Consider the following 20,869-nt stretch of genomic DNA (forward strand, 5'->3'; position numbering starts at 1 on the left):
TAGCTAAACAATACAGACTTTATCACTGAGACCTAGCTAAACAATACAGACTTTATCATTGAGACCTAGCTAAACAATACAGACTTTATCACTGAGACCTAGCTAAACAATACAGACTTTATCATTGAGACCTAGCTAAACAATACAGACTTTATCACTGAGACCTAGCTAAACAATACAGACTTTATCATTGAGACCTAGCTAAACAATACAGACTTTATCATTGAGACCTAGCTAAACAATACAGACTTTATCATTGAGACCTAGCTAAACAATACAGACTTTATCACTGAGACCTAGCTAAATAATACAGACTTTATCACTAAGACCTAGCTAAATACAGACTTTATCATTGAGACCTAGCTAAATACAGGCTTTATCATTGAGACCTAGCTAAACAATACAGACTTTATCATTGAGACCTAGCTAAACAATACAGACTTTATCATTGAGACCTAGCTAAACAGTACAGACTTTATCATTGAGACCTAGCTAAACAATACAGACTTTATCATTGAGACCTAGCTAAACAGTACAGACTTTATCATTGAGACTAAACAATACAGACTTTATCATTGAGACCAGACTAAACAATGCGGACATCGCTGTGACCTACCCTTTGATGTATACACACTAAATGTTGTTGCTGCCTGTACTATCATCCTATTACGAGCTGCTGGTAACTCGTAGTCAAGTGTACGTGTAAACAAATCAGTAATAATGAAAGTTCTGTTCTCGTGTTCTGATGGAGCTTCTCCCTCCCTTCTTGTCACAGCGTTTTTTGCGATGTTTTGTTGGAAATCCGGTTCTTTATTCCTCCGCTGGTGCTTCTCCTCCACTGCAGGAAAGAATAAATTCCAGGTGTCAGACAAGTCTTGAACATATAAACTAGTATCTACATTTGAATGTTTCTTCAGAACGTAAAAACAGTGCAGCACAGTTAAAGTGGAAAGTGAAAACATCAAATGTTGCCTTCAAGTGACAAGGTGTCTTGTTATCCCTGGATTGTGTCGTCTTTTAGACGGGAACCTACTTTGTTGCTTTGTAACCTAAAAGTTTGTAAGCAGCTACCCAAGTGTGAGATGTGTGCGATGAGGTTTTTTTTAAAAAGTCTGCATTTAAAACAATGCAGTTCTGTAAGACTGTCTCAGTCTCCATACACATCTACCAGAGATATCCTGTCTCTGTCTCTGTCTACACATCTTTGGTGCGCCTTTCTGTCAGTCCAATGGACATCAAGAAATGGTCATGTCGACGTTCGACCCTCCATCTCTTTACAATTGTCAGTCCCACCATCTCTCTGTTGTCAAATACATGTCGGTTTGAATGTCCTATTTTCTGACTAGTAATGTCCACTTACCCTTCTGCTGCTTGTTCTGGTTGTTCTGACCTGCAACAGCAGATATAAACATTTGCGCTTACTTCAAAATCATTAACGTTCAAATACGAAGCAAAATGCCTTAGCTTCTCATGAAGGGAGGAGAGCAGCACAGTTGATGTACATTTTAATAGGTACTTCAATTTACGACAACTCCGATATAAGAATACAACACAACGCATCTCTATTTTTCATTTCTCTCCTTAACAAAGACGGAAATTTTCTTGGCAGCTGTCATAAACAATAGACCACACAGACAAAATAAACAAGTCCAACAGTCAGCCACACAACCACTCACACTCAGCCACTCAGCGTCCATTCTCACAGACACACCATCATTAGTGTCACAGGCTACGGAGAGAAAAACTAAGGTTGATTTACAAATCTTTTTCAAGTGCGGCATCACAACTGATTAAACGGACTTGGGGAAAGCTTTCTTCTTGGCGACTAGTTGTTTCTATTGGCAACCAGAGGGCAGCATTTGGAAATGGTGACGACGGGTTATAGTGGTCTGTGACATGGGAAGATTTATTTGTTTGCTGATCTATACTCGTACCTCAGTTTTGCAGGCACCTGGCATTTTTAAAAGCAAACTTTACTTTGAATGACTTTTCTAAAGATCATCAAAACTGTGCTCCATTGTCACAGGGAGCATTTATGTCGCTACTGTCCACCTAAATAATGTGCTTTGTCTTCAGCAGCTTGACAGGTGTGTCCTGTCTTACATGTACTAACAATAAAGTCGCCAGTGAAATACATTTCTCTCACACAGTCTTTCTGTCGTTTTCTTAGGAAGTTGTATTAGTCCTACCATTCTTCTCTACCTTTAAGTTTGTTAGCATCTCCATCTGTCAGACGATGTCAAAACCTATTCAAGATTTACAGTATTTACTTACTCTTCGGCACTTGCCTCTTCTGCTTCTTCTCTGCAGTAGGAAAAGGAATCCCAAGTTAAGACAATATTATCAATATTGTCAATTAAGTTAATATCATTAGCATTTTACAAGAAATATTACTAGATTACCATACGCTGATAATTTATTTCATTTTAAAGTAAAAGCATTGTCATATAAACTATGAAGTGTGAAAACATGTCTTATGATATAAATATCTAGTCACCAGTAAAAGACATTTCTCCTACACTGTCTTTCTGTCGTTTTGTTAGGAAAGTGTATTAGTCCTACAATACTTCTCTACTTTCAAGTTTGTTAGCACTTCGATCTGTCGTCAGAAAATGGAGTACACAGTTGAAGGTATAAACTATTTACTTACCCTTCTCCTTCATCCTCTCCTTCACCTTCTCCTTCACCTTCTCCTTCTCCTTCTCCTTCTGCTTCAGCCGCTCCTCTGCAGTAGAAAAGTAATGGCAGGTTAAGACAATAATATCAGCCTTGTATATTCAGGTCATTTTACAAGCATGTTACCAGGAACAAGACAAGATTTCTTTAAATACTCTGTTGTGTTTTAAAGTAAAAGTTTTGTCACAGAACGTTCATGAACATGATTAAAAAGTATGTCTTCTTGTTGAAAAATCATTTTAGAAGTTTTACAACTCTCTCATTAATGTGACAAAAGTGTCTGAAGACATTAAGTCGCCAGTGAAATACATTTCTCTAACACTGGCTCTGCCACTTCGTCAGTCAGGTGTATTAGTCCTACAAGTCTTCTGTACTTTCAAGTCTGTCTGTGGTCATAAACTGTTCAAGGTATTCAGAAAGCATTCACTTACCCTTCTGGAGCTTGAGCGGGACTGCAGTAGAAAAAGGTAAGCCAAGTTTAGACAATGATATTTATCTAATAACTGCTAAAAGCTGTAAAAGTAATTCCTAGAGTTTAGCTTGGGAGCGACCCAGGGTTAGTTTGTGTTTGTGTGCAAGAAATAATACCAAACACCTGAGGACGCGTTTGTGAGAAATGGTGAGCACGAGTGTCATGACACCTGTCCGCAATGTTTGTAAATTCACCGTCTTTAATTTTCTTTCTTTCTTCATCTCAGAATATCTTTCTACTCAAGAATAATCAGATGTTCTTAACAAAAGTAATAATTTGTTTAAACATGTATAAATCACTCTGTCTCTTTTTTCTGACTGATAAGTTACCACAAAAATATTTACCCTTGGGCCTGCCGACGTTTTCTCCACACTAGGAACGCCACCAATGCTGCAAGAAACCAGAGTTTAAAATAGGATTGATAGACTGAGGCACTTTTGTTGTCAGATTCACAATGTCTTGTTTAGTTTTATCAGTAAGCTAGCTTGAATTTTCAAACCTTCATCACTATCATCATGAGCAGCAGCAACATGTCCTGTTAACCCTCATTAGCGTGGGGAAGGGGCACTCTAAGTGTTCTACACTTTTGTGTGACTTGAAGGTTCAACTGGCTGCTGTGTGGATTTTGTTTTCCTCTCTTTTGCTGTTTGCTTACCTAAAGACAAAGACTTACAACCTCTTGATGTAGATCCGTGCCTACACTATTGGCTCAGCCTGTGAACATCTGTATCATTTGACATACAGACATGTACAATATTCACTTCAAGTTTTGATGTTTGCCACTCTTGAGACAATGGTAGATTTTTATACCTTTTCTGTATTATTTTAATTATTCGGTTTCTGTCTAACTTTATTTATCATTAATATTTATATTTCTTCTGTTGTTTTTATTTAGTCGTTTTTGCCATATCACTTTCTACTCTTGCCAGTGCTGGCCTCATGTTTTCTACACGTGTCTGTCCGTCCGCTTGTAAGGTCTTACAGTTCACTGCTGCTCCCTGCAATCAGATCCGTTGGTTGAGCAAGGAGAGGTCGACGCTGAGGTGGACAGAGGAACAACTGGCAGGACTGGTCATTCCATGTAGGACCTGCTAACCCTTACTTAAAGGGACACTCAAGGCTTGTGATCAGGCTGTGGCAACGGTCAACCGTTTCAAAACTATATTTAGTTACAATTACACAGCACGAGAGCAGCACAGGAGAAATAAAGGATTCGTTCCTCACTTAATTACACTTATTAGCACTATTTCGGTTGCCGATGTTTATAAAAATTGAAAAAATCCACTGACATCGACCCTTGTGTCCTTCCGCTGAGCAGCCGCGATAGCTTCCCGAGATGGTCAAGCAGACGAGTCTGGGTGTGACGTCAGTCAGAGGCGGACAACAAGTGTCTGAGGTCATTGCGAGGATTTGAACTCGTGATCGGTGGTGTCTCCTGAGTTTATTTAGGTTTTAAAGTGAACTTTTCACAGCACAGTTTTTAAAAATTATAGAAAACAGTCTGTTTCACTTGGTAAGCAGTCTTGATCATGTCATAAGGTCACGTGACGGAGAACGAGACTTCGTCTAAGTAAACGAAAGAGTCCGATGTCATTTCTCTTCTTAAACACAACATCCTACAAAACCTTCAACTTTTCCCACTTGAGCAGACGCGAGAGTAGACGAGATTCAAGTGGATCCTACTCTGTACGAGATTCTAAGCAGTTTTATTCTGCCTTTACACTCCTTTTAAGACAGGCACGTGGTGAGCATTGTAAGCCCGTGCACTCATCCTTCTGTTATCTCCGAGGAGTGCGTGCGTGCGTGCGTGCGTTCGTTCGTTCGTGCATGCGTGGGAGCTAACATTCGATGGCATCCGATCTCCCGTTTAAAAACTGAGACAAGAAACAACTGACTGGCCGTTGATACTCTTTCCTCAAGGCCCTCATCTTCATTACTTCCTTCCATTATAAAAACACAAACACACACACACACAAACACACACACACACTGCAGAACCAGCACGTGCCCTGTGACGTTCACACATTATTTAACACAGACATGTATTACTCACCAATCAAACCGGCAATGCCAAGTGCAATGAGAATTGCTGCCCATAGGGGAAATTCTTCCTTTGGTGGGAGTGGATTAGCTGGTGGTGGTGGTGCGGTTGTTAACGTTTCATTCACTTTGAAGATTGAGATTAAAAATGAACTTCATTAGCTGATATTCCGGACACTTACATTTTGATGGAGACTAATGATTTCTGACAGATGTTCATTCTAGCAGTAGTGATATGATATGATATGATATGATATGATATGATATATGATATGATATATGTCAATCACATACCTAGTCCCCTGACTATGATGTCAATCGCAAACCTAGTCCCGTCACTATGATATCAATCACATACCTAGTCCCGTCACTATGATGTCAATCTCATACCTAGTCCACTGACTATGATGTCAATCTCATACCTAGTCTACTGACTATGATGTCAATCTCATACCTAGTCTACTGACTATGATGTCAATCTCATACCTAGTCCACTGACTATGATGTCAATCGCAAACCTAGTCTACTGACTATGATGTCAATCGCAAACCTAGTCCCGTCACTATGATATCAATCACATACCTAGTCCCCTGACTATGATGTCAATTCAATAACTAGTCCCGTTACTATGATGTCAAGTAGCCGGCATCAATTCTTTTCCTCGAAAGCCAAGAACACGAGAAAACACTCAGGTCACCCATTTCCAATTGTAGGACTTTCATAAATTATCTCAGCACTTCTTGCAAAGTTTCACACTGTACGTGCTCACATTTTCTGTTCTTCACAACTCTCTGTGAGTCGCTGACAGTCTTGTCTATGCCTAGTCTCAAACATTAACTGACGACAGCGAAGGAATCCAGTATCTCGGACACAAAGGGGAAAAATGAGTGAGCGAGTGTGTTCTCACGTGGAAACAATAGCAACAACAACTTACCTAATGTGAGGTTGTCACATTGTTTGCTATATATATTCTGAAATTTGGTTCCACCTTCCTTTAGCTTGCAGTCTACATAACACGTTGGTCGCGCATTTTGCTTATCGTCCGTTACGAGGAAATAGCAATCATAGCGCCATCTGTCGGGACCAATTTGTTCGCAGGAACCGGTTCCATCTGCTTTTTCAGCTGAGTTGCAGGTGGTTGAATCGAACATCGGTGTAATCGTACAGTAGTAGTCTGTTAAAATACCACGATATCTGAATGCCACTTTAACTTCATCTGTCTCGCAAGGTGTTCTAAAAAAGGTCGTATCCAGTTCACATGAAATCTTTGCCAGTTTGCCTCTTATGTAAACATTATCACATTTGGTCTGAAACTTCTCGTCATCGACAGCTGAAAAAATAAGATTACTGATAATCATCATCGACAGTTTCTCTTGTGGATTTCAAAATGTACAAAATCAATCAATCTATAGTCCGGTGGATCTGTGGTTGAGCCCAAAACTAAGTGGCACAAAAGCAGACAAAAGGTTGTACATAAGTGAGTTGCTGTGAGGGCGCCACTTCCTGAAGTGACATTATCAAGTCATCATAAGTCTGTCCTCCCCAATGTTGTTGTTATGTTGCCTGTTGTTTCATCGAGTCACCGAGTTGTGTGTCGAGTGTGTAAGTGTTTAGTAGGTGTCCATGGTCCTGACACGTGGACCACTCTAGCATCAAGGAGACTTACAAAAGGTGTCTCTAGCAGTTCTTGCACTAGTAAGTGCTTACTGTCATTAGTTGTAAGTTTGTAGACACTACAAACACGACGACACTATGGCGGTACCTGTCCTGGCAAGATGGCAGATATTATTAACAATAATTAAGGGAACTTTACAAGGCGCACCATCACCGAGATAAACCGCACTCTCTGCGCAGACCAGTCATGATAACAGATAACAGAATAGATAACAGACAGTAGACGGTGAGGTAAGTATAGCCACAGAACGTAAAGCAGTGAATGAAGGTATGAAGGGATGTAGATACTATAAACAGTGTCAGATGGAGTCGGTACATGATGGTTAGCACGACAGACAGTGTTGCCAGGGAGGTAAAAATAGTAACTCAGGGAAAGTACTTTGTGAACAGATATGTGTTCACAGAGCGTGTGAACGTAGCCTTGTAGTCCGAGTTATGAATGAGATGTGGAAGAGAGTTCCACTGCTTAGCAGCACAGAGGGAGGACGTCCGTTGTCATGTGACTGTCTGTGTGGGAGGGAGGATAGAATGAGGGAGTCTGAGGAGGAGCCAAGGTTTGGGGCAGGAGTGTGGGCAGACAAGATTTCAGTAGAGTAGAGGGGGAGGAGCCTTCAACGAATCCATAGCATAAAGTCAAGAGCATGTAGACTATTCTAGCTTTAACTGGTAGCCAACGGAGAGAATAAAGAAGTGGTGTGACATGTTCACATTTGTGATTCCCGAAAGCGAGACGAGCAGCTGTGTTGTGGACTTTCTGATGCTTATCAATGAGGTCCTGTGGACATCCAGAAAGAAAAGAGTTACGTAGTCTACTTTAAACAGAATGAGCAGATGAGGATTTTGGGGGTTGAGATGGACAGAAAATGTCGAATGGATCTGATCTTCGGAAGCTCATAGTATGCAGAACGACAGATGTGAGAAACACGTTCATCAAGAGACACGTCAGCAGACATTATGCAACCTAAGACAAGTTCCTTTCTTGATGCTTAACTTAAGAAACAATAAATGTAAAGTTGGGCACAACACTGCTTTCACTGTACCAACAGTCACTGGGGACTAATGTTTCATAAGTCTATATATACATGTATATATCTTAGACACTTACAACTTGTCCTGAAACGTAAAAACAATGACACAAACAAAACACAACTGACATCTCCACTTGGAGACAGACGTTATCCACTGAATGTCCCTGTCCCTGGGACGAGCGACCTCACAATATGTTATATTAAACACTGCCTCTTGGGGTCACACGTTGTCGTCCTGGGAATTATACTCCAGGATACCCACAAACTAAACAATTCCCTTCACTCCATGGCCCATCTCCCGGCCCCGCAGACTGCGCCCATTGATAGTTGCAAACGAGAACAAAATTACTCATTCATATCTTTTGAGAAGAATGCATAAAAAAATTCAGCATACAAAAATCCGAGATGTACAAAAATACAAACACCGCACCTTTGTAGGCAGACGCAGCTTCCACTCCCCCCCCCCACACACACACCTAGTGTCCCTCCACTCGCCGTGTGTCCTCTGGAAGTGAAGTGGTGGCCCACAACAGTTCATTTAAATCGTCTTCCCACCTTTCTTGTTGCGCTGTCTAGAAACAGAATCCCGATTATTCAGCAGGTGAGCTCAGCCACCATCCGTGTGCGGGCTGTTATCCTCATGTCCCCCTCTGTGACACCGCAACAGAGACACGCAGTGAACTCTTGCTCTCCTCGTTGAAATAATACTTTTCTGTTTTTCATCAACTACAAGACACCTGCAGGAAGATCTCCAACCACCATCTACGTTGCGAGAGAACACGTCATAGTCCACACTGAAGACTTTAAACACCTCAATAGATGTTTGTCTGCTTGTGCAAACGACGAGAGCAGTGGACTGTGATAGGAGCAGTAGTCACGGGAAAGGTCTTTGAGTGCACGCTAAAGACTTAATAGTCGGTAATTGCCTAGAATAAAGGTAATTGAGCTGCTTTGCTGCACCGTCGCTAAAACGCTGGTGACCATACCTTATCGTGTAGTCATCGAAGTAGATGGAGTGCGCGGTCAGAAGCGCTGAAACAGACAGGACAAACGTCTTCAAAGAAATGCAAATGAGCACAAACAACAGCCAGTGGCGGGAATGGAGAGATGTGAAATGGTCTCTTGTGTTGAGCACCAGACGCTCAGCAGAGATTTGGATTTTCTAAAGTTTGTGAGAGAGATGTGCAGGACAGCCCAAAGTCAAACAGTTCAGATGGCGGTAAACCTTTGTATCTTTCGTCTTGCGTAGGTAATTTGGAGCATTTACTTGAGTATGTTTACGAATACCTGGATTGCACGTACACATGTAGAGCAGGGGAGGGTGTGGTGAATATGAAGACCTTGTTTTGTCGGTACTTGGTAGGAGACTGATGGTAATCCTAATCCAAATCCTGTTCCTAACCAACAGCATAAAGCATGTGCAAGCCATCCTCTGTAAAGACGTAAACAACATGGTAGATATCTGCATCATGATTACTACAGTGAGGACAGAAGGATTTTCCACACTGTTTCCAAATGTTAATTATACAAAGCTCCTTTAGTATCCAATCTACTTCATGAGTTATTTTTGAACACAAACAAGGATCTGGATATTCGAGACCAGATTTTTCATATAAAAAAAAAAAAAATAAATAAAATCAACACCTGATAGACACCTCACCCCAACAATCCCTTCTGTGTCAGAATTGTTTTCTACCGCTCAACACGTAGCGCTCTTGGCTGCTACCCCAGAAGCAGTCGTCCACTGTAGGCCAAGGGACTGAAATGTAGATGAATGAAACTTTCTTGTTCTTATTCTTCTAACTACTAAAAAGAAAAAAAAAGAAGAAATACTTGTTCTTGCCAATTTCGTGAGCTTTAGTGGACTTTGCATGTGATGGTGTGAAGCCCTCTACAATGGTTTTGACTGCCATTTACCTAAAACTGTACACCGCGTTTATAAAGCTTATTTTATAATACAATACAACTGTTACACTCAGTTAAGTTTGTCTTCATTTGCCTGAGTAGGACCCCAAATCATGTGAGCTTGAGCCTATTCCCTCCTCTCTGTTTGTTGCTTGCCTGGATGTCCTCACTAATGAGTCTCTCACCTCTGGGCACTTCATCTTGACTTCAGGTCTGCTGTTGTATCCCACTTGAACAGAAACCACCTTTACATGCAAGTACAGACATGTGTGCAACTTGTTCTTTCTGTACAAAAGTTTCGAAAAGATTGTTCTTTTCAATGATTGCACATGTGGAGCAAACTCATTTGCTGAATCTGTTTCAGCGGACTTCTAGAAAAGGTCATGGTACTGAATGTGCACCTCTTCATGTCGTACACCATCTACTCCTTCGTGCCTACGATGACAACCACTTCTCACTTCTCACTTCTCTCCTGCAGGACTTATGAGGCCGTCAACAAGATTTTGTGCACGTTTCATCAAACAAAGCTTGTAGTGCAATTAGTTCTGGGACTTTTGTGCTTTTTTTCACAGATCCCCCGGACTAGTAAACGAACACTAAATCAAAGAGCTCGCGACTAATTTAACAACTACAAAAATTACTCAGTGGGGGGAACATAGACACACAGAGACACACACCGCCATTACACTACTTTGCCACAGCCTGCATGTCACATCTTTATGCCGACTGTCCACAAATAATTCACGACAATGTTGATGGTGCGCGCACACACACATACACACATACACATGGAAACACACACATGCATGCATACCCACATACCCACACATGCACACACGCATACACTCATACTAATGCACACACACACACACACACACACACACACATGCACACGCACATACACATGTATGCATATACACACACATACCCACACATGCACACACACACACAAACATGCACGCACACATACATTCATACTAATGCACACTCATATGCACGCATACACACACATACACACATGTAAGCAACACGTCAGTCTCTGATGGCTACGTAGAGTGGCTGTCGTACCAGAAACAGCACAAAGATTGAATTCCACACTGAAGTTTTGAAGTCAATTTTGCTCAGCAGCTGGCCTAACTTCTCTCTCTCTCCAATTCACAAAGCTCTCAGCCCTGCTATTTATTCTCCCTACCTTCGAACATTCTAGACCTCCCCCGCAACAAAGACATTCTACTTTGTACATGACTACAGTGTTGAACATTGTAGAATCTAGATGCAGAACATTGTAGACTCTAGAGTGTAGATGCAAAGGAGCAAAGACATTTTACTTTCCGCACCAAGATATTGCAGCTCGTACATGACTACAGCGCCGAACATTCTAGAATCTAGATGCAAATCTACAACGTCATCCAACCCGCAGCAAAGACATTCTACTTTGTACACTACTAGAGTGCTACACACACATACACAAACATGCACACACATATGCACGCATACACACACATGAACACACACACGCGCACGCATACACGCATATCTCTTACTGCACGTGTTCTGTTCCAAACCACGTCGAGTAGATGGGACACACTCCTGTGCAGAGTGGCGGATACTCAGGAAAAGGCAGAAGACCAGCACACGTCTGAAAGATGGGTTGGATCTTCCTGCAACTTCCATCTCTCCGACACGGTGCCTGTCAGAGGCTGAAGCAAATGCGGCTTGAAATGCTGGCCAGGCCAGGTCTGGCTCTACACTCTACAGACTGCTATCATGTCCGCCCTGAGCGTTACTACGGCGGAAGTGGAGTGACCGTTGGTAGTGCAGTCAATAAGTCCACATATTCCTACAAAATCTCAAGCTAACAGACAGGACAATTTCACGGTTTACTGTTGAAACGTAAGTTTAGTGTTGAGTCAGCTATAAAAATACAGTATTTCCATTTATTCTGGGCCTTGATGACACAAGCGGATGTGAACGTTGCACTGTGTCAGATCACTGCGCCATCCTATTGTTGTCACCTAGATCACTATGATGATGATGATGATGATGTCTATTTATAATGCGCAGGTATCCATTCCGAAGAATGCTCATTGCGCAGAAAAAAGAACAAATGAAGAACAAAAATGTGAACAAATATATAAAACACCAGGAAAAGTAAAAAATATAGACAGAAGTGTTTCTTGGTAGTTTAAGACTGGTTTGAAAAAAACAGATGGATTTTCAGTATTTTGCGGAACGTGGTTGGTGAGGTGATGGTGGAGAGTGACGATGGCAGAGCATTCCACAGCTTAGGTGCCGCGTGTTTGAAGGCCCTGGCTCCAGTGCGCTTCTTGTTGGTGTCTGTCACTGCAGGGAGACAGAAGTGTGACTGGGAGCCTGAGTGCAGGCCACGTGACGGCTGGTACGTAGGAACTATCTCTTGTAAATAGTCAGGAGCAGTTTTAGACATGCAGGACTGAGCAATGGAAAGTACTTTGTGGTCAATGCGCTTGTTCATTGGGAGCCAGTGAAGGCTCTGTAGGATAGTTGTGATGTGCTCAGTGGACGACTTTGCACGGGTGACAATCCTGGCAGCTGTGTTTTGAACTCTTTGGAGCCGATCCAACTGAGTAGCAGGTATACCCCACAATGCACTGTTACAATAGTCCAATCGTGATGTGATGGTAGCCACAGCAAGTGAGTTGGCAGCAGCTTGAGTCAGCATGGGCCGTAGTCTACCTAAAGTCCTCAAAACGTAGGACTTAGCCACAACAGAACTAACATGGTTGCACATCACTAGATGACTTCGATGATTTCTGTCTTGGTTGGCGGGTTGGTATTTACTTGGAGCTGTTCTGCAGCTGGGGGAATGTCCAAAGTTTTTGTTGGTGGTGGTCGGTTAAGTATTTTATCAAAATGTTCCACCCATCGTGATCTTTGTTCTGCATCCCCGGTGATGACGCTGCCATTCTTATTTTTTACTGGCCTCCATGCAGTGGTGTTTTTCCTTTCTGACAGAATTCGTGTAATTTCGTATAGTCTCTTTGTGTTATTTTTCAAAACTGCTTGTTCTGCCTCTTCTTCCATCCTGTGTGCAAACTGTTGCAGTTGCCCACACCGTGCTTTCCCATTACGTGTTCTTTGTCTGTGTTGTCATTTCCAACTTTGGCATTCATGTCTCCCATTATGATCTTCAGGTCTCGTTTTGGAGTACGAACAACCAGTTCTTGTAGGGAGTTGTAAAAGTCTTCTTTTTCCTCATCGGTAGCTGCCTTGGTAGGTGCATAGCACTGGATGATCTGATCTTTCTCCCTTTGGAGTTGAACCTTGCTGACATGAGTCGTGGGGAGACTGGCTCCCATGCTACTAGTGCTCTTGCAGCCTCTGGTGTCATCAGCACTGCAACTCCTTGTGTGTGGTCATGGTCAGGGTCGTCATGTCCGGAGTAGAGAATAGTCTCCCCTGGTCTTACCATTGCCATTCCACCTTGTCTCGCTCAGGCTGAGGAGCTTGATGTTATAGTTTTTCATCTCCTGTGCTATCTGAGCTGCTTTTCCACTCTCGTTTAGGGTTCGGATATTCCAGGTCCCTATCCTGGTTTTTGCCTTGGCCGTGAGAAGATGTGTCGGCGAGCTGGCTTCCCGAGGGCTTTCACCAGCTTACTTACTTACTGCCCATTATGACGGTCGGCACGTAGGGCAGCGACAAAGGTCCTCCACTTTTGTTTGTCTTGGGCTAACTTCCCCACAGTACCCCAGCTGTGATTAAGGGTCTTTAGTTCTGTCTCCACAGTTCGTCGCCAGGTGTTCTTGAGCCGGCCTCGCTTGCGTTCTCCTTCTGGCGTCCAGTGTAAGGCAGCTTTTGTGCCAGCCTAGACATCAAGAAGCGGAAGTGGGGCTGGATTGGCCACACTCTACGAAAGCCAGCCGACAATATAACGCGACAGGCTCTGGGCTGGAACCCACAGGGGAGGCGCAGGGTTGGGAGACCCAGACAGACGTGGAGGAGATCAGTCCACAGGGTACACGGACTTTTCGCAGCCGGACGTTTCGGAGTCGGACGTTTTTCCGACCAGACGTTTCATCGCTGGACGTTTCGGCGCGGGGCACTTCATTTCGGCATTTCACACGGACCTTTAGCCGAAGTCAAGTGTGTGACGCCCCTTAGCTCACACATTTCTCTCGCCATTGTATCAATGTATCAGTGAACTCTCTCTCACTATCCCTCCTCATGTGAACCGTTAGCTCACACATTTCTCTCGCCATTGTATCAATGTATCAGTGAACTCTCTCTCACTATCCCTCCTCATGTGAACCGTTAGCTCACACATTTCTCTCGCCATTGTATCAATGTTTTTTCTCAAAGCTGTTGCGCATAATCTGTGACAATCAAAGTGAACTGTCTGTGAAGTCTGTGTGTGAAATTTGTTTGAAATAAAGAATTATTGTGTAATCTAGTAGTTACTTTCATTTCAAAAACTCAAACATCCTCCTGTGCGTACATTGCAACAAGCGCTTGCAGTCGTGTGTTGACTTTTTCGTACTGCTTGTTTTTTCGCATCATGACGCCCATGGCAAGCTGTTCCATCATAAGCTCGGTGATTGTCTGCTCCTTGCGTAACTTGCTGACAAGCCTGCCAAGTGTTGGGTGCGTGACAGACATTCGCTTATCAAATGCACGGTGCCAGCCTTCGACCGAGTTATTAGTTGTGGGCAGGTTGTCTCCCACACGATTGTAGACGTTCCACAGGCGTCGACGGCGTCCTCGCTGCACATTGCCCAGCCATGTACATGTACTTTCACAGTAGGCGAGGAAGTCTGAAAGCGTCTCGTCAGTGTCGGCATCCAGCGAATCCATGAGCTGTTGAAACGCCTCGATGACGTCGTCAGGAGGCACGAAAGCCAAGGCCTGGATGGTCTTGATGAGAAGAGAGTTCTCTGGCTCCAAGTACCAATCTTGTAGTCCAAGCGACTGGAGGTTTCTCCAAAGACATTGGCCAAAGTGAAAAAAACACCCTTGCATGGCTGTGGTTGGGAAGTGTTCACTGATGCTGTTTACTGCTGCTCGTTCAAAATCTATTGTGATGGTCTCTGGGTTGAGACCTCTCTGGCCGTTCAGGTAAGTAAAGATCGCGTCGTATGTGGCCCTGTTTTTGTTGTTTGTCAAACAGTAAACAAGAGGCAGAGTGAGAGAATCCTCAACAAGAACATGGATGGTGTAAAGTTGTGTTGCTAACGGAGCGCTGTCCAATGTTCCATCACAAAACCAGTGGGCGTCACGTGCTAAAACGTCACGATTGGATGGAGTGGTTAGAATAACGATATCGTCCGTTTGAAACGCTAAAAATTGTTCTCCTCTCGTTGTAAGCTTCAGCTCCTCGCTGATGATGTCGCTGTCTGGAGCTTTCCGTATCCTTCGGATCATCCTTGCCAAAGTCTCCTTTTTTGGAAGAGAACCTGCGGCGGCGAGTGGAAATTCTGCTGTGCAGTTGTTGATTATCCAACTTGTGGCTTCTTCAGACTGCTTTGCGCGCTGTTTTATATCACCAACCGTTTTCAAAGCCAGGCAACAGGCTACACTTGGCGGATGGCAATGGGTGGATGGACGGCCTTCCAGAACGTCGTTTACTGTCTTTAACCTTCCTTTGCACTCTCCTCGGTTTTCGCATCGCCAGAAAATTGTGACGTTGTCGGCTTTGGTGCGGTCCATGACATAGGCGTAGCCTTCGTGCAACAGCTTTCGCTTATTCCTCTTTGTGAATGTGAATTCCATCTGAAATGCACCAGATGCACTAGATAAGTTCCAAAGTTTAACGTGATGTTACTAATATGCTCCAGCAGACAGACATCTACAGACACAGAGGCAGGAGTGTAGAGTTGACATGTGAAAACCAAAGTAGACATTGAGGGAACCTTTCGCCCACATACACATATCTATATAATTTTTGGTTTTGTGGTAGAATTGTACAACGAGCTGAAAGCTTTAAACGTTTAATTACTTCTCAGAGAGAGACAGAGAGAGAGAGAGAGAGAAAGAGAGACAGAGAGAGAGAGACAGAGAGAGATGCTTACTTACTTCTCAGAATCTTGCACATGTGTAACCAAGTGATGCGTGGTGAGGGGAGTCGAACAGTGACCACAACAGTCCAGCACTCAAATCAGAAAGGCAGGAAGCTGTCACTTGTCTCGAGCTTTCACTTCGCAGTTTTCTCTACTGTCCTTGCGTCTCAGCTCTGCCCTTATATACCTATCGGGCGGCTACTTTTTGCGATCCTTCGCGATCGCATGCATCAGCACTTTTTTCTCCATGCATCAGCATCAGCACTTTTTTCTCTAGCATCACCATCAGCACTTTTTTCTCCATGCATCACCATCAGCACTATTTCGCGTGCATCAGCTCTTCCGCCAAAACCTAACAAGCGCTGGACTACCGGCCCTCTACTCATGAATGAATGAAGCACTATCTCGAGGGAACGTGAGACAGATGACAAACAGAAATATTGTCCAGGTGGAAGGTGAACGTGAGAACTGGCAGAGACACACATTGATACAATGGCGAGAGAAATGTGTGAGCTAAGGGGCGTCACACACTTGACTTCGGCTAAAGGTCCGTGTGAAATGCCGGAATGTTCGTCGACAAAACATACGTTGGCGAAACGTCCGGTCGGCAAAACGTCCGTGTACCGAAGAAGAAGATCACTAGATCTAACCACGGACGTATAAAGGTGGACTGATGTCATCAGAAATAAATTGAATAAAAGATAATATTTTACTTGTCACCTCTTTAGAAGTGTGATAGATAATATGCTTGATAAGAAAGTAATTCTTGAACAAATCACTGAAATATTCAAGCTGTTTATCTCATTGCAGACAAATTTACAAATCAGTGATGTTTGCCAGTCCTTGCCAAACGACAAGTGCTTGACACCACAGGACAGAGCTTTCTGTAATCAAGGCTACAGTGAGTACCAAACATGGATCCTGACATATAAATATATAATTATACACACATCCATAACATCATAAGTCACTTCACTGTATATAGAGGGATAGTATTTACACCTACACACTACTGGCGGATGCTGAAAGAGTATCACTCTATTGACATGATCAGCAAATTATGGTGACACACAAATGCAGGAATGGTGTACACACTGTGTAATAGATACATGCTGGATAAAGAAAATTATACATTAAAGACAAATGCAAGGGACATGTACACCACTGCAATGCATGTATATGGGGCAAAGCCAATTATCTAAGATGGTGACACAAATTGTAGAGAAATGTACTACCATGCAATGTACACGAGCAAAACAAATTACACAGGCTGGTAACAAATGTAAGAGATGTGCACACCATGTGGACAATAGTCCCATGAGATACAGCAGATATAAGAGGTTAGTGGTACAGAAATACTAGAAGTAGGAATGTAGACACAACATAATAAACATTACCGTGCAGGGTTAGGTAAATTATTCAAATCAGTGAGAAAATCTAAGTACCACGTGTTAAAAGGCACAAGTTGTGAAATTCCGCGCAGTGCTCGATTATTACATGTATATGATAGTGTGGGACATCGCAGTTAGGTGGATGGAACATAGCACGCACACAGGGAGGGTGGAGGCTGGCAATGTGGGGGTCGGGTGGTCGCTGGCCGGGTGACAGCCACGTGACTATAGCAGTCCAACGCCTAGTGCAGTGGTTGTTAACCTTGTTGGAGGTAGCGAACCCACAAGTTTCATCTGCACATTCACCGAACCCTTCTTTAGTGTCATCACAAATTGCGGGTGTGTCTTGACCTCCGTGGCGGAGGCTCCACCGAACCCCTGAGACCGACTCACCGAACCCCTAGGGTTGGATCGAAACCCGGTTAAGAACCACTGGCCTAGTGTTTTGGTGTGACCACAGCCATTGTCACACCCGACCTGCCGTAGATAATCCTGTAGCACCTGGTTATAAACTCAAACATACTTTTGTAAATCCACGTCATCAGTTGTATGTACATGTAACAGTTGGTATGGCCATGTTTATTGTGCTCGATCACGTCTAACACTGTAGGTTTGGCCAAGTTGGTTGTTTTTGGTTGTGTCCTCCACAACTGATTTGCTAAGGTGGCTATAACTCGCAAAGAATTGTGGGTCGACTATGATTTCTGATTTTGTCGGTAAGTATAGCAGCGTCCGTCACAGTATTGCGATCTACTCTACAAAAAGCTGAATTTAAAAAAAGAGCTCATTTGATTCGGGCATCACTGCGCAGAGTAAAAACTGGGTGTCACCAGAAACAACCGAAGCTAAAAGAAAAAAACTCGCGAAAGTAGAAGTCAAAAAACAACACGCGCAATGCCTCGCAGGAAGAGATTCCGTGCTGCGCGCGCGCCTGGCATAGGTGAACCGAGACTTCCTGTCTCAGCAGCAACTGCGGGAAGTTACACCCCAGATGGCGTCAGTGATAAGGATCGAGGGAGACAGGAACGGGAGCCTTTTAGGGGCCGGATGCATGGACTATGTCTCTCCCTATGACGTCTCAAACTTGAATCACGTTCGTCTCCATGCACTCGATCCAAGAATTTAATTACTCAAACATTTTGTTTGTGAAACTCCTATCCTGAGCTTAGTGTAAAGTTTTGTTAATATGTTTTAAGTTAAATATTAATTTCTTGACATTTTACATGCCTAACGGATGAAGCCGGACAATGGAAGTCCAACGACCGGGACCTCAAAATCCACGACTTCAGCAATCACTGACATCAATGATGGCCTCGCCGAATAAATGCCGTGACGACAACGTCTGAGGCCATCGAGTACAAGCGATGACCAAGTAGCCGATAGACATTTCTTACTTTGCCTGTCGTTTCACGCTTTGTGCCGAGTGGCCGGCTTCATGCATCAGGCCCCAGACGAGTCTCGGAAGCCGAGAGCAACTTGCCGCAAGCTTACGTGTCACGTTGAGATGGATGACAAGCGACGTCGTTGTTGTGGACGTTGGTGGCGGTGCAGCTGACAACAGTTTTACCGTCTGCGGCAGGGTGTGGCACGAAGACACACTGGCCAGGGGCAGCACTCTCCTCACACGTCACGCCTGACCACGTGATCTCAGGGTCGGGGTTGACGTCGTCCACTTTACACGTCAGCGCCATCTTTCTGGAGCCGTCGGCAAAAACCTCCCTGGGACCTTCGATGGCCATCTTACTTCTCTCAGGGCCGTCTGCAGTCACAACATCGTCAACCAGCATTTCAATTATCAATTATCCACCATACCTTTAGACGGTTAATATGTCTGCATTGCTTATTTGCTTATTTAGGAGAAGGGAAGAAAAATAAATAAAATACATTTTTCTGAACTACGTTTAGTGTGTGTTGTGTGCTACTGTCTAATATCTAACAGATCACTTTTGTGGTAACATTAGACTAAACTATCCAAATGAGAGAACAAAGCAGCAAGATGTTCAGAAAGGGAAGGTGTACTGACTGCTAGTATCGTTGCCGCTTCTTACTCTTTGAGCCGCAGGAATATGACCATCTTGAAAGGATTTTTCCCACGTAGACGCGAATTTTACCGTGTTGACAGAAATAATTTTTAATCCCTCATCAACCCGGCCTAACTAACTAAGGTGAGATATAGAAGTACAAATTGGGTTGTATGCTTCAAAGTTGTACATGGGTCCACTACATAGTACTGGTCACTATAGTAAGTGCAGAGTAATAATAAGCACCTTTCTCTCTTAATTCTGAAGACATGGACAGTACCAGCTAGGCATGGAAAAAGGCGAGAGAGAAAGCAAAAGGCGAGAGATGAAGAAAGAAAAGTCCATCTAAGATGGCGTCAGTCGTCTTTCAACGCAGAGCTTCCATGACAAATCCCGTCTGTCGATCTCCTCAGCAACTCGTCAGACTAAGAAACAGATGTTTGGATGGATGGAAACAGGAAATGCCGCACACGACCATGGGACTCATGTATTCAATGCACGTCTGCTCAACGCTTTGAGAATGATTGTCACCTACTTTTGAGACTTTGAATAAACATCTTTTGGAACTATGATAAGTAACTTAAATATCTACTTTTCTGTTTGGGGAAAGGGGTGTCCTAGTGGTTAGAGAGTTGGCGTCTGAACTCTGGGCTTGATGTCTGTGTGGCCAATTTTCTCCTAGTCGACCTTACAACTGTTACATCGGACTCCATAGATAGTTGGGGAAGGTAAGCCATTAACAAGCAGCTGACCATTGAAGTAGCTTCTCACCTCACTCCCCAGTGACAAAGGTTCATGGATATCTTTTTTAAAAATCTTTGTTTTGCGAGCATTAACTGAGAGTGTTATTCTTTTCACTTTTGTAAGTGATGTCTGCTTGCCTAACGCTGAATGGAACTCATCAGCACACATATATATATGTGTGTGTGTGCCTACCATCTATTCCGGTTTTATTTGCTTGTGCATACACGCCCTCATATAGTCGTCTGTGTGCTGGCTTGTCGGTGGCTTTCTGCCTTTTTCCATTTTGAAAGGACAGGTGAGATGGAAGTTTCCTTGACTACTGGTCTCCGTATGCTGCCACTTCCTTCACGGCCCGTGATTTGTACCATTCTCTTCAACGATTGTTGTGCATCCAAACAGCGTTTAACACTTGTTTTACACGATGAAGTCCACTAGTCTTGCTTCACCTTTTCTTGGATGCCTCCGTGAAAAAAATTGCTATACTTACATCTACACTCTGTTATTGGGTGATCTTCCCTTTGCTCACCCGTCAAGGCGACTTTGTACATCTTATTCTTCATCTCCACTTGCCTTGCTGTCATCTCCACTTGCCTTGCTGTCATCTCCACTTGCCTTGCTGTCATCTCCACACAGCTTGATGTCTTTATTACATTCTTCTCGAGAGAAACTAGTTATCGCCGAATGTGCGCCGTTATCTCACTTCACACCTGTACAATGCACTGAGCTCAGTTTGTGAAGAGCTTGAAGTCCGGCTGATGGAGAAAGGCGCAACATAATTTAACGTGCTTACTATTCTGTCAATCTTGAAAACGAAGATCAACCACACAACACTTCATGCAGCTATACGAGTGGAAACAACATAAAAAGCCCTAAACATTGTTAA

At 43.4% G+C, this 20,869-nt stretch overlaps 2 protein-coding genes across 2 annotated transcripts; both read right to left on the minus strand.

The window, feature by feature from the left end:
* Nucleotides 1-1,356: 1,356 nt before the first annotated feature.
* On the minus strand, nt 1,357-11,619 carry LOC112575621. The gene is made up of 8 exons (XM_025257596.1): nt 11,340-11,619; nt 6,123-6,518; nt 5,202-5,315; nt 3,493-3,538; nt 3,108-3,128; nt 2,651-2,725; nt 2,275-2,304; nt 1,357-1,390 (listed from the first exon to the last, which is right to left on the minus strand). Exons 1-8 carry the CDS (start codon nt 11,467-11,469, stop codon nt 1,357-1,359), a joined length of 846 nt encoding a protein of 281 aa, XP_025113381.1. The 5' UTR covers nt 11,470-11,619.
* A 2,631-nt stretch (nt 11,620-14,250) lies between these two features.
* On the minus strand, nt 14,251-18,960 carry LOC112575622. The gene is made up of 2 exons (XM_025257597.1): nt 18,713-18,960; nt 14,251-15,562 (listed from the first exon to the last, which is right to left on the minus strand). The coding sequence occupies exons 1-2, from the start codon at nt 18,958-18,960 to the stop codon at nt 14,251-14,253; spliced, it is 1,560 nt and encodes a 519-aa protein (XP_025113382.1).
* Nucleotides 18,961-20,869: the final 1,909 nt, after the last annotated feature.

The sequence above is a fragment of the Pomacea canaliculata genome, linkage group LG11, assembly GCF_003073045.1.
Source record: "Pomacea canaliculata isolate SZHN2017 linkage group LG11, ASM307304v1, whole genome shotgun sequence".
Taxonomy (NCBI): Eukaryota; Metazoa; Mollusca; class Gastropoda; order Architaenioglossa; family Ampullariidae; genus Pomacea; species Pomacea canaliculata.

Excerpts from the sequence above, each read along its gene's own strand:
- LOC112575621 (XM_025257596.1), bottom strand. The coding sequence starts at position 11,469 with ATGGAAGTTGCAGGAAGATCCAACCCATCTTTCAGACGTGTGCTGGTC. Across the intron at positions 5,316-6,122 it reads ATGTGACAACCTCACATTAG|TGAATGAAACGTTAACAACC; the intron begins GTAAGTTGTTGT and ends CAATCTTCAAAG. Across the intron at positions 2,305-2,650 it reads GGAGAGGATGAAGGAGAAGG|AGAAGAAGCAGAAGAGGCAA; the intron begins GTAAGTAAATAG and ends TTCCTACTGCAG.
- LOC112575622 (XM_025257597.1), bottom strand. The coding sequence starts at position 18,960 with ATGGCCATCGAAGGTCCCAGGGAGGTTTTTGCCGACGGCTCCAGAAAG. Across the intron at positions 15,563-18,712 it reads CATCCATCTCAACGTGACAC|TGCATCTGGTGCATTTCAGA; the intron begins GTAAGCTTGCGG and ends GAACTTATCTAG.